This window comes from Sapajus apella, unplaced genomic scaffold (genome assembly GCF_009761245.1).
Source record: "Sapajus apella isolate SASKATOON/1434 unplaced genomic scaffold, GSC_monkey_1.0 scaffold135, whole genome shotgun sequence".
Lineage (NCBI taxonomy): Eukaryota > Metazoa > Chordata > Mammalia > Primates > Cebidae > Sapajus > Sapajus apella.
The window spans coordinates 2,383,383-2,396,704 of record NW_022437075.1 but is presented as its reverse complement, the minus strand read 5'-3'; the positions used below and the strand labels follow the sequence as shown (position 1 = coordinate 2,396,704).

The 13,322-nt window shown below is 51.8% G+C and overlaps 1 protein-coding gene across 10 annotated transcripts in view; it reads left to right on the top strand.

The window, feature by feature from the left end:
• Window positions 1–1,727, top strand: part of ZNF444 (zinc finger protein 444) — a 15,280-nt gene extending 13,553 nt beyond the window's left edge. For 9 of the 10 annotated variants that reach the window (XM_032263054.1, XM_032263049.1, XM_032263050.1 and 6 more), the window contains one exon: window positions 426–1,727. In XM_032263054.1, coding sequence (XP_032118945.1) covers window positions 426–1,003 — 578 coding nt within the window. In that variant the 3' untranslated portion in view covers window positions 1,004–1,727. The remainder of the gene's footprint in view (window positions 1–425) is intronic. The other variant, XM_032263044.1, reaches the window with a different exon arrangement.
• The last annotated feature ends 11,595 nt before the right edge of the window (window positions 1,728–13,322 follow it).

Genomic DNA, 13,322 nt, shown 5'->3' with positions numbered 1-13,322 from the left:
CATCAATCCATCCATCATCCATCCATCCATTCATCATCCATTCATCATCCATCCAACCATCATCCATCATCCATCCATCCATCATCCATCATCCATCCATCCATTCATCATCCATTCATCATCCATCAATCCATCCATCCATCATCCATCCATCCATCCATCATTCATCCATCATCCACCCTCACATTCATCATCTAACCATCTGTCATCCAGCCAGCCATTAACTATTATGTATTTGGCATTGACTGTATGCCAGGCTCTACTAGGTACCGGGGACAGAGTCATGAAGGAGAGCGCGCAGCCCAGCCTTCTTCCCACCCCAGTGGTTTCTGCCTTTAAGCGTTCCCTGCTTAACTCCTCCCAGCCGGTGCTGTGCCTGCCCCAGCCTGGTGCAGACCCAGACACTGACTCTGATTCTTTTACAGCAGACACGGCCCCTGGGGCTGAGGGGCCGGCAGCTGGGGACTCCCAGGCTGTGCGCCCCTACAAGCAGGAGCCCAGCAGCCCCCCGCTGGCGCCTGGCCTGCCCGCCTTCCTGGCTGCCCCGGGCACCACGTCCTGCCCGGAGTGCGGCAAGACATCCCTGAAGCCAGCGCACCTGCTGCGACACCGGCAGAGCCACTCCGGCGAGAAGCCACACGCCTGCCCCGAGTGCGGCAAGGCCTTCCGGCGAAAGGAGCACCTGCGGCGCCACCGCGACACGCACCCCGGCAGCCCCGGGCCCGCGCTGCGCCCGCTGCCAGCCCGTGAGAAGCCCCACGCGTGCTGCGAGTGCGGCAAGACCTTCTACTGGCGCGAGCACCTGGTGCGCCACCGCAAGACGCACTCGGGAGCGCGGCCCTTCGCCTGCTGGGAGTGCGGCAAGGGCTTCGGGCGCCGCGAGCACGTGCTGCGCCACCAGCGCATCCATGGCCGGGCAGCAGCGGCGGCGGCCAGCACCCAGGGGGCGGCAGCCCCGGGCCCGGATGGTGGGGGGCCCTTCCCGCCCTGGCCCCTGGGGTAGCCGCTGCTGCGTGTTCCAAGCTGCCTCACCACCTTTGATGCTGCCCCTAGGCCCTCCCTCCTCCTCCCAGCGCCACCGCTTGGCGTCTTCCCCTCCTCCTCCTTCCCGCCTGCCCGCCCTCCTCCCTTATCTGAACTTCCCAGCGCCTTCCTCTCTCTTCCAGCTCCTTTCCCCACATTTCACTTTCCTGCTCAGGTGTCACTAGCGCCTCCGGCCTCTTTCTGATGTCTTCTCCTTACCTCCCCTCCTCTCTCCTGCTCCCAGCCTCCCTCTCCCTCCTCCATTCCTCTCTCCCGTCCTTTCCCTGCCTCAAGAGCAGGGGTGAGGGCCTGGGATCCCTGAGGGGCAGGCGAGGAGCAGCTCAGGGGAGCGGTGGCAGGCCAGGCCCCCTTTATGAAGCGGAGGCTGAGGGAAAGGGATCTGGGTCTTCCCTAGGAATCCTCCTTCCCCAGGACAGGTTCGGGGCCGGGGAGGCAGAAGGTGATGGCTCTGACAGGCTGGACCCGGGGCCTGGCTGTAGGCTCCTTGGTCTTGCTGCCCCCTGTGACCTAGAGGCATGGAATGGACAGAGATGCCTGCCGCAGTGAAGCTGGGTGGGGAGAGCAGGTCACCAGCATCCAGAAGATAATAAACTCACTGTGTAGACCCGGAGTCTGAGCTCTGCCCAGTGCAAGCAAGTCACCTGTGTCCAGAGAGTAATAAAGTCACTGTGTGTAGACCTGGAGTCTGAGCTCTGTCTGGCGAAGCTGCCTCCCAGGGCTGAGCGTTGGGGTTCCCGGGACCTCTGGGGCCAGCTGTCTTGGCTCCCACTGCAGACTCTCCTGGCATGAGAGCGGCTCTGGGAGTCTGGGTGCAGCCGTGGGAGGCAGTGAGGAAGTGCATCCTAAGGAGCGAGCCGTCCCCACCTCCATCCTACGGAGACAGGGATGAGGCTAGTGTTCCCAGAAGGGGCCTGCTGAGCACCACGCTGAGTCAGGTTTTCGTCTGAACCCTTCTGCCTTCTGGCTGGGGACTTGCGGGCTGGTCACACCCTCTGAGCATCAGTTCTGCACCTGTGAGTGATGATAATGACACCCACCTCCCTTGCTAAGGCCACTGTTTCTGGGGTGGCCTGTGGGGAATTCTGTCACGTGGGGAGTCCTCTCTAGCTGGAGCCATTGGCCGAGGCGGTGCTCTGCATGGGGGGCAGGCTTTGGCCAGTCGCGTCTTTCCAGGGAGCTGCCTCTTCGCTTGTCCCCAGCTGAGTGAGCAACTCCGGTTCCTCCTCTCCAGGGATGACATCGCCAGCTTCTGCCAGGTGGACAAAGGGCAGTTGCTGGGCTTTGGAAGATGGAGGATGGGGCTCTGGTCTGACCACTGCCTCCCGCCCAGTCTTGGGGCTGGCTTCACCCTGGTCCTTTCGGCTCCTGCGTGTCCAGTGCTTGAGCCTGGCAGGCATTTGGTGTCAAGCCCTCCAAGGTTACTGTCTTGCAGCCGAGCCCCCGAGTCAGTGCTCTGTGGCCGAGCCCCTCAACGGCCACTGCCTTGCGCTCTGCTTCAGCTTCTGGCTCAGAGTCCAGCACTGGGGCAGGTATGGCCCATGCCGACTGCAAGGGCATCTGGGAACACAGCCACCTGGACAGTCCAGTGCACATCACAGGAGCCTGGGTCTGCCTTCCAGACTCATTGTGGGGAGGGTGCCAGGCTTTCCAGGAAAGGCAAGTGACTACAGCACCCATCTCTTCAAACAGGACTAGTGATGCCCCCCTGGAAAGGGCCTGTTTTTGAAAATTCAATCAGGCTGGGTGACAGTGGCTCATACTGTAATCCCAGCACTTTGGGAGGCCAAAGTGGGCAGATCACCTGAGTTCAGGAGTTCAAGACCAGCCTGGCCAACAAGGTGAAACCTCGACTCTTAACAAAAATAACAAAAGTTAGCTGGGTGTGGTGGGAGACAACCTGTAATCCCAACTACTTGGAAGGCTGAGGTGGGAGAATCATTTGAACCCAGAAGGTGGAGGCTGCAGTGAGCTGAGATTGTGCCACTGCACTCCAGCCTGGGTCACAGAGCAAGACTTCATCTCAAAAGAAAGACATGAAAAGGGAACGAATGCAAAACACTTACAGGATCTCAGCATGTTGGTTTCACACTGAGAGGTGAGGTTAAGGATGTCGCCATGCCCGCTGTGTAGGGGAGGAGGCAGGCTTGGAGAAGCCATGTCGTCTGCTGCAGGCCTTCCGGAGGTGACTAGGAGGCAGGAGAGGGTGAGAGGTGAGGCTGTCAGGCCAGGGTCTGAGGATGGGGTTCTGATAACAGCACACACTCAGTCTGTGGGGCCAGACCTTTTAAAAATCCAGCTTGTAGGCTGCGCACGGTGGCTCACACCTGTAATCCAACCACTTTGGGAGGCCGAGGCAGGCGGATCACAAGGTCAGGAGTTCAACACCAGCCTGGCTAACATGGTGAAGCCCCGTCTCTACTAAAAAATACAAAAATTAGCCGGGCGTGGTGGCACATGCCTGTCATACTTGAGAGGCTGGGGCAGGAGAATCGCTTGAGCCTGGGAGGCAGAGGTGTAGTGAGCCGAGATTGCACTACTGCAGTCCAGCCTGGGTGACACAGCGAGACTCCATCGCCAAAAAAAAAAAAAAAAAAAAAAAAAAAGGAAAAAAACCCAACAGGTTCCCCTACAAACATCCACTCTGATGGAGCAGGTGCCATGAGGGCCGTCCTGTGACTCAGCCCACCACGTCTGTTGGACCCACCACATCTGCGATCCTTATCAAACCCAACACCACAGACCAGAAAACATCTGAATTGTGGTTTCCTGCTTCTGTCTTTTTTTTTTTTTTCCTTGAGATGCAGTCTTGCTCTGTTGCCCAGGCTGGAGCGCGGTGGCACAATCTCAGCTCACTGCAACCTCTGCCTCCCGGGTTCAAGCAATCCTCCTGCCTCACCCTCCAGAGCAGCTGGGAGTACAGGTACCCCACCACCACCACCACCACCACACCCAGCTAATTTTTGTATTTTCAGTAGAGACGGGATTTTGCCATATTGGTCAGGGTGGTCTGGAACTTCTGACCTCAGGCGAGCCACTCACCTTGGCCTCCCAAAGTGCTGGGATTACAGGCGTGAGCCACTACGCCTGGCTGCTGTCCTCATTGCTTGAGGGGTGAGATTGTTTTAAGAACCTGCCGGTAGCATGAGGTGATGTTTTTTGTTTTGTTTTTTTTTAATTTTCTGCTTCCTCTCCTGGGGGCCTTGGCACTAGGAGCTCTGTCTGCACCCAGCAGGGGTTGGTTAATTCTACTCATTTTCCCATGGGTGACCACGTCTCCCCTCACCTCCTCTCTCCCCAGCTAAAGGGTTCCAGCTATGGGGTTCCATACACCAGGTTCAAACCTCAACTGTGCTTCTCCTTGCTGTGGGAGGAGGCTGATGACAGGAGTATCTGGTCAAGCTGCTCCAGTCTTGATCTCTCTCACAGGTGGTTGCTAACTGGGTCTCAAATCCATTTCATCTTTTTTTTTTTTTTTTTTTTTGAGACAGAGTCTTGCTCTGTCACCCAGGCTGGAGTTTGGTGTTGCAATGATACCTCACCACAGCCTCAAACTCCAGGGCTCCAAGTGGTCCTTCCACCTCAGCCACCTGAGTAGATGAGATCACAGGTGCATGCCACCCTGCTCAGCTAATTTTTGTGTTTTAAAAAATGCAAATGGGGTCTCACCGTGTTGCTCAGGCCGGCCTCAAACTTGGCTCCAGAGATCCTCCTGCTTCAGCTTCCCAAAGTGCTGGTATTAGAGGTGTGAGCCACCACAACTGCCCCCAAATGCATTCTAATTCCACTTCTCAAATTCGCCTGAAACTGTGCCCTTCTCTCCATCCTCATCCCCCACCACCATTGTAGGTCAAGCAGCTTCCTCTCTCTCCTTGGACAGCTGGAGAGGCTTCCCAATTTATCCCTCTCCGGCTTCCTCTCTGCCCATCCCTGTCCACTCTCCACACCGCAGCAGTCGAGTGCGTGAGTGTCTTTAAAAGCACATGTGTGTTCACATTACCTTCCAGCTTAAAACTTATTTCATGACTTCTGACTGCTCCTGTGATAAAGACTAGAAGGCAGGCGGGACACTGTGGCTCATGCCTATAATCCCAGCACTTTGGGAGGCCAAGGCAGGTGGATCACTTGCGGTCAGGAGTTCGAGACCAGCCTGGCCAATGTGGTAAAACTCCGCCTCAACTAAACATACCAAAATTAGCTGGGCGTGGTGGCCAGCATCTGTAATCCCAGTTACTCAGGAGACTTGAGACAGGAGAATCGCTTGAACTCGGGAGGCGGAGGTTGCAGTGAGCCAAGATCGTGCCATTGCACTCCAGCCCAGGTGATAGAGTGAGATCCTTTCTCAAAAAAAAAAAAAAAGACTAGCCGGGCGCGGTGGCTCAAGCCTGTAATCCCAGCACTTTGGGAGGCCGAGGTGGGTGGATCACGAGGTCAAGAGATCGAGACCATCCTGGTCAACACGGTGAAACCCCGTCTCTACTAAAAAAACTACAAAAAATTAGCTGGGCATGGTGGCGCGTGCCTGTGGTCCCAGCTACTCAGGAGGCTGAGGCAGGAGAATTGCCTGAACCCAGGAGGCGGAGGTTGCGGTGAGCCGAGATCGCGCCATTGCACTCCAGCCTGGGTAACAAGAGCGAAACTCCGTCACAAAAAAGAAAAAAAAAAAAAAAGACTAGCAGGTTCCTCATGGGGTGGTCCCTGCCTACCTCTTACCCTCCCCTATCCCGAGGTGGTCTGCATTCTAGGTCCAGCTGTCACTCAGCTCCTTCAGCCTTCCTTCCTCCACTCCACTGCAGTACGTTTGCACAGGCCTTTGCCTCCACGTAGTAATAAAATGTTATTCTTTCTTCTTCCTTTTGCCTGGTAAACTCCAACCCCTCCTTCAGGCCTCAGCCTGGAAGTCACCACGCCTCAGAGAAGCCTTCCCCAGCCTCTGCTATGCGCACGCCCAGAGCCGTGCTCTTCTGATGGCACTGAGCATTTGGTTAGTAGCTCCCACGAGACTGGGGGCTCCGTAAGGGTAGAATCAGTGCTTGGCAGAGTAGAATCACAATCAAATGCCGCCCCCAGTGGCCTGTGTCACACGGCTGTGGGGAGGATGAGTGAGAACTAAGCAAAAACGAGCTGGAATTGTTGTGAGTCATTCCTTACCCCTCCAGGATCAAGGGGTTTGGCCTCCAGCCTCCCTGAAGCCAGGCATTGGGTCCATTCTTCCACTCACCGAGCTCTGCCCATGGTGGGGAAATGAGGACCATGCTGCCGGCTCCACAGCTCAGCGTCCACCCACCGTGGTTCTCACGTTTGGTTTTCTGTGAGGCTTTGGACAAATGACACGCTCTCTTTGACCTTCAGATCCGTCAACCGCTAAGTGGGGTGTCTAAGTCCACTCAGGCTGCTCTGACAAAATATCTTAGACCAGGTAATTTATATACAACAGAAATTTACTGCTCACCTTTCTGGAGGCTGGAGAGTCTAAGATCAAGGCGCTGACAGCTTCAGCGTCTGGTGTGAGTTTGCTCTCCACTTCGTAGATGGTGCCTTGTTGCTGTGTCCTCACACGGTGGAAGGGCCAAGAGAGCTCCTCTGAGCCACTTTTATAAGTGCATGAATCCAGCCAGGCACGGTGGCTCACGCCTGTAATCCCAGCACTTTGTGAGGCGGACAGTTCGAGACCAGCCTGGCTAACATGGTGAAACCTCCATCTCTACTAAAAATGCAAAATTAGTTGGGTGTGGTGGCAGGTGCCTGTAATCCCAGCTAGTGAGGACGCTGAGGCAGGAGAATCTCTTGAACCAGGAGGCAGGGGATGTACTGTGCTGAGATCATGCCATTGTACTCCAGCCTGGAAGACAAGGGCAAAACTCCATCTCAAAAAAATAATAAATAAGGGCATGAATCCCATTCACAAGGATGATGCCCTCATGACTTGATCATGTCCCAAAAGCTCTATTTACCTATTTATCTATTATCTATCTATCTTATCTAATCTGTCTATATCATTATGTCTCTGTCCGTGTATCCCTCCCTCCCTCCCTCCCTAGACTGCTCAGCAGACACCCCACCTCTTAATACTCTCATGTTGGGTTTGAGTTTCCATCACATGAACCTTGAGGGGATATTAACATTCAATCCATAACATGGGGGTTACAGTGAGGGCTAAACTGGGGGAGTCCACAAGTCATGTTCACACCTGTAATCCCAGTGCTTAGGAGGCCGCTGCAGGAGGATCACTTGAGGTCAGAAGTTTGAGACCAGCCAGGCCAACATGGTAAAACCTCATTTCTACTAAAAATACAAAAATTAGCCAGTATGCTAGCACACATCTGTAGTCTCAGCTACTAAGAAGGCTGAGGCAGGAGAATCACTTGAACCTAGGAAGCGGAGGTTGCAGTGAGCCAAGATGGCATCAGTGCACTCCAGTCTAGGTGACACAGCAAGACTCCGTCTCAAAAAAGAAAAGAAAAGAAAAGTTCTGGGCATGGTGACTCATGCCTGTAATCCCAGCACTTTGGGAGGCCAAGACGGGCAGATCACTTGAGGTCAGGAGTTCTAGACCAGCCTAACCAACATAGTGAAACTCTGTCTCTACAAAAAAATACAAATCTTAGCTGGGAGTGATGGCAGGCACCTGTAATCCCAGCTACTTGGGAGGCTGAAGCAGAAGAATCACTTGAACTGGGAGGCTGAGGTTGCAGTGAGCTGAGATTGTGTCACTGCACTCCAGCTTGGGCAACACAGCAAGACTGTCTCCAAAAAAAAAAAAAAAAAAGGCAACAAAAAAACCCAAACCCAATCATTAAATATTCAGGATTGTTTGGGGATGGTAAGCCTGTTGGTAAACTGTTAGTATGTTGAAATTGGCCTTGATGGAATGTTTACACCATGGGAATTGGCTAATGGTACAAATGCAGGCATTTTTTTTTTTTTTTATTTTGGAAAGCTGATTTTCCAGCACACCGCTGCTTCTGAGTCAGATTCATGTGCTGCTAACACAGAACGTCCACAGGACTCAATGGTGCAGGAGTGGTCAGTTTCCACGGCCCTCTTCCCTGCTGGACTGAGTCCTGCTAGAGCTGAGAGCAGCCTTGATTCATGTCTTGCCCTTGCTTCCATGCCAGGAGCTCAGCCAGGGCTGAATGTGGGAAGTAGACAAGTTCCTTTTTAAAGTTCCTTTCCTGTTAAAGAATAAGTGTGCTAAGAACTCTTTGTTAAGCCCTATCCCATGTAGCTGTTAGACATGCCATGCTTATAGGCACGTAGTACAGTCTATGTCCTTGTACTTTAACCAAGATATCTGTGCTAGACATGCTCACAGGCATGTCCCAGCTCTCCATTGCTTTTGCCTGTTTAGAAAAGTTTTAAGTTGTTAGCCAGTCAGGTTTTAGTTTAGATTGTGAGGTCTGGCTCCAGCCAACACAGATCAGACACAGAAGGACGACCCCAAATGTATAAGGAATAAATGTGTGTGTTTTCCCTTTGTTCTTTGTATTCTTGTGGCATGATGGCTAGTGAGAGTACCCTTCCTGCAGTCCAGGAAGTAAAACTCGTGTTGCTGAAAGACCCTTTGTCCCAGCGCTGATTTTTCTTTGCGGCACCGAGCATCCACTGTGGGACAAGCCCACAGGGGGCACTGTGCCCTTGGCATTGCCAACTATATTGAGAATCTTAGACACTTTTATGTATAAAATCTGTGAAAAGCAAGAGATAATAACTGCAGTAAATTTATATTAAAAACTCATTTATGGCCGGGTGCCAGGGCTCACACCTGTAATCTGAGCACTTTGGGAGGCCAAGGCGGGTGGCTCAGTGAGTGTGGCCAACATAGTGAAACCCCGTCTCTACTAAAAACACAAAAATTAGCCGGGCGTGATGGTGGGCGCCTGTAATCCCAGCTACTTGGGGGGCTGAGACAGGAGAATGGCTTGAACCCAGGAGGTGGAGGATACAGTGATCTGAGATCATGCCATTACACTCTGGTGACTTGAATGACAGTGAGTCTGTCTCAAAAAAAAAAAAAAAAAAAAGAAATCTAGATCTTTATGTAAAATTTCTGAAACCCTATATGCCTGTGATTCAATTGGCAATTTTTCAAAGCACTGTGTGGGAATTTAGCTAGGTGTGGCAGCACACACCTGTAGTCCCAGCTACTCGGGAGGCTGAGGTGGGAGGATTGCTTGAGCCTGGGGAGTGGAGGCCGCAGTGAGCTGAGATTGCGCCATTGCGCTTCAGCATGAGCAACACAGTGAGAATAAAATAAAAAATAAACAAAACACTGTGAGCTACAATATGAAGGAACCAAAACAAACAGAAACCATAACGCAAACAGCCAAACCCAAAGCACGTCTGAGGGTCTGGTTTGGGCTACCCGTTTGGAAGTTCTGAGCTGGTTCCTCAGTTTACCAAAGAGGAGATGGAGGCCCAGAGGTCTGTAGAGAATTCCCCATGACCTCATAGCAGGCCAGTGAAATGTGAGGTTGTTTCCTCACTGCTGTTTCTGAGATGTGGCATTGTGTGAAGATGAGTCCCCAACCCTTCCTCTCTGGGGAATGAAGTTGTGGAAATGTCGGGGAGGGGAGCAATAGGGACCTTCGGATTATGGGCAGGAAATGAGTGGGGCCCTTTTTGCTTGTTTGTTTGTTTGAAATGGAGTCTCGCTCCGTCACCCAGGCTGGAGTGCGGTGGTGAAATCTCAGCTCATTGCAACCTCTGACTCCTCAATTCAAGCAGTTCTCCTGCCTTAGCCTCCCAAGCAGCTGGGATTACAGGCACGCACCACCACACCTGGCTAATTTTTGTATTTTTAGTAGACAGGGTTTCACCATGTTGGCCAGGCTGGTCTAGAACTCTTGACCTCAAGTGATTCTCCCACCTTGGCCTCCCAAAGTGCTGGGATGACAGGTGTGAACTACTGCGCCCAGCCCTGGGTGTTAGTCCTAACTAAATCCCCAACCCCAAGCAACAGCACGCCCGTGTCCTTTAGAAGGTTAACTGTAACCCCTTAATTTGGGTCCATGATAAGGAAGAACTGGGCCTTTTTCTTTTTTTTGAGACGAAGTTTTGCTCCTGTTACCCAGGCTGGAGTGCAATGGCGCGATCTCGGCTCACCGCAACCTCCGCCTCCTGGGTTCAGGCAATTCTCCTGCCTCAGCCTCCTGAGTAGCTGGGATTACAGGCACGCGCCACCATACCCAGCTAATTTTTTGTATTTTTAGTAGAGATGGGGTTTCACAATGTTGACTAGGATGGTCTTGATCTCTTGACCTCGTGATCCACCCACCTCGGCCTCCCAAAGTACTGGGATTACAGGCATGAGCCACCGCGCCCGGCCAGAACTGGGCCTTAAGTGTATTAGGTGAATGGGTAATAAGAAAAAAAATAAAATTAAAAAAGAATATTCAAAAAAAAAAAGAACCGGTCAAGGGAGACTACGGAATATTCAGCACGGTGGCAGACAGGAAACCTCCAAGCTGAGTTACAGGAAAGAGAGGGACAGGCTTCCCCACCTGTGATGCTGACCTCCCATCTCAGGTGGGGAAGAGAAAGAAAATGTTTGTACAAATTGTTCTTAACCTGTACCAGGACTATCCCCCCCCCCTTTTCATGGTTTCATTTTGTGTATATGTGGGGAATTCTTCTGTGAGATGGAAAAACAAATATGGATTTCCATTTCAAAAATCTTAGAAGTATTTTGCTTTTGCTTTTCTGAGATGGGATCTCACTCTGTCTCCCATGCCTGAGAGCAGTGGTGACATCAGGGCTGGCTGCAGCCTCGACCTCCCAGGCTCAAGTGATCCTCCCACCTCAGCCTCGGGAGCGCTGGGACTACAGGTACATGCCACTATACCCTGTTAATTTTTGTATTTTTTTGTAGATGGAGTGTCACTATGTTGCCAAGGCTGGTCTCAAACTCTTGAGCTCAAGCAATTTGACCACATTGGCCTCCCAAAGGGCTGGGATTACAGGTGTGCACCACTGCACCCGGCTGTTTTTATGAATACCAAACTTCCGGACAACACAGAATGTGGGCATGGATTTTTGGAGCCTGCGTAGCTCGCTAAGGTAAAATGTGTATATTTAGAAAGATATGGCCATTTACATCTGCACATTGAACAGGCCCTCACGCTATGGCCCTTCCTCAAGCCACTATGATACTCAGAGCTCTTTTTTTTTTTTTAAAGACGGGGTTTCACCATGTTGGTCAGGCTGGTCTTGAACTCCCGACCTCAGGTGATCCGCCCACCTTGGCCTCCAAAGTGCTTGGATTACAGGCATGAGCCACTGGGCCCAGCCAATACTCAGAGCTCTTTTAGCTCGTTTTATTTTTTCATTTTTTCCAAGACTAGGGTGTTGCAGGCTTTTTTTTTTTTTTTAGACGGAGTCTTGCTCTGTCACCAGGCTGGAGTGCAGTGGCACGATCTCGGTTCACTGAAAACTCTGCCTCCTAGGTTCAAGCAATTCTCCTGCCTCAGCCTCCCAAGTAGCTGGGATTACAGGCATGTACCACCACGCCCAGCTAATTTTTGTATTTTTAGTAGAGCCAGGTTTCACCATGTTGGCCAGGGTGGTCCCAATCTCCTGACCTTGAGACAGAGCAAGACTCTGTCTCAAGAAAAAAAACAAAAAAAAATTACACTGTATACCATAAATACATTCCATTTGCATTTGTAAATTTTAAAAATTCTAAGATAAAAATAAGCAAATACATAAATAAGTAAATAGAAGTCTTTAAAAATGGTGGCCATAATACATGTACCTGAGAAGATGATAGAAAGTTATCCACACATAGCTGGCAAGGACATTCTGGGCACAGCCAGTGCCAGAATGCTCTCTCTTCCCATTCTTGTCAATATCTACCTGCTTTTCAATTTAACTGATATTACCTGTGCACCTACTGAAAAAACAAGAAGGCAGCCGGGCACGGTGGCTCACACCTGTAATCCCAGCACTTTGGGAGGTCGAGGTGCGCGGATCACCTGAAGTCAGGAGTTCGAGACCAGCCTGATCAACATGGTGAAATCCTCCCATCTCTACTAAAAAATAGAAAAATTAGTCAGGCGTGGTGGTGGGCGCCTGTAATGCCAGTTACTCAGGAGGCTGACGCAGGAGAATTGCTTGAACCCAGGAGGCGGGGGTTGCAGTGAGCCAAGATTGAGCCACTGCACTCTAGCCTGGGCGACAGTGAAACTATGTCTCAAAAAAAGAAAAGAAAAAGAAAAAACCAGAAAAACCACAGCCAGAAAGGTACGACTCAGCCCACCAACATGGGAGAGGCTGCCGTTTCCCAGCTGACCACTTCCAGTGTGCACCGTTTCCAGCTCTCCTTCTGATTCCAGGTCATAGGAGGCTGCCAGCTGAGTCTGTACCCTGGTTTTCGTGACTGGACGGCCACTGCCTTTGGAAGGCGAAGGCATCCGCTCATTTCACCTCCCCATCATCCTCATCCGCCAACATCCAGGACACCCTGGACGGCTCCCACCTGAGTCAGCCCAGTCCTCTCCACATGCCCCCACTTGACTCACTCGTCTGAATGCAGCGTCAGCCTCAACGAAGTGCTTCACATGTGGCTCTCAGCTCTGAACCTCACACCGGCTCCGCTTCCCTCTGACTCACCTTGGCTCTGCACAGAAATGTTCCTGGGAGGGTCCACGCTGACGCTTCTCTTCCTGAGGCAGATTCCCGTCTGGCAGCCACTTCCACACCTGAATCTTTCCAACAGCGTGATGTTCAGCCTCACCCACCCATCCCTCTTTGAAAAGCTAAGAATTCAACCCTTCCTGTTCAATAATTCGATGGGGCGTTTCTCCCACATCAACAGTACAGTCTTTTCCAGCCTCTCCCATGAACTTTCCCTAAGAACTGTAACTTTTTTTTTCCTTTTCTTTTCGTTTTTGAGATGGAGTCTTGCTCTGTCACCCAGGCTGGAGTGCAATGGTGCTATCTCAGCTCACTGCAACCTCTGCCTCCCAGGTTCAAGTGATTCTCCTGCCTCCGCCTCCCAAGTAGCTGGGATTACAGGTGCTCAACACTATGCACAGCTAATTTTGTATTTTTAGTAGAGATGGAGTTTCACCATATTGGCCAGGATTGTCTCGATCTCCTGAGTTCGTGATCCGCCAGCCTCGGCCTCCCAAAGTGCTGGGATTATAGGCATGAGTCACCATACCCGGCCTTGAAACTGTAACTTTCTCAAGTAAAATGGGAATCTTTCTGTGGTGCTGGTGGAAGTGAAAACTGGTGTGTGATTGTCGAAAGGCAATCTAGTCAGTTACCCAGACCTGAAG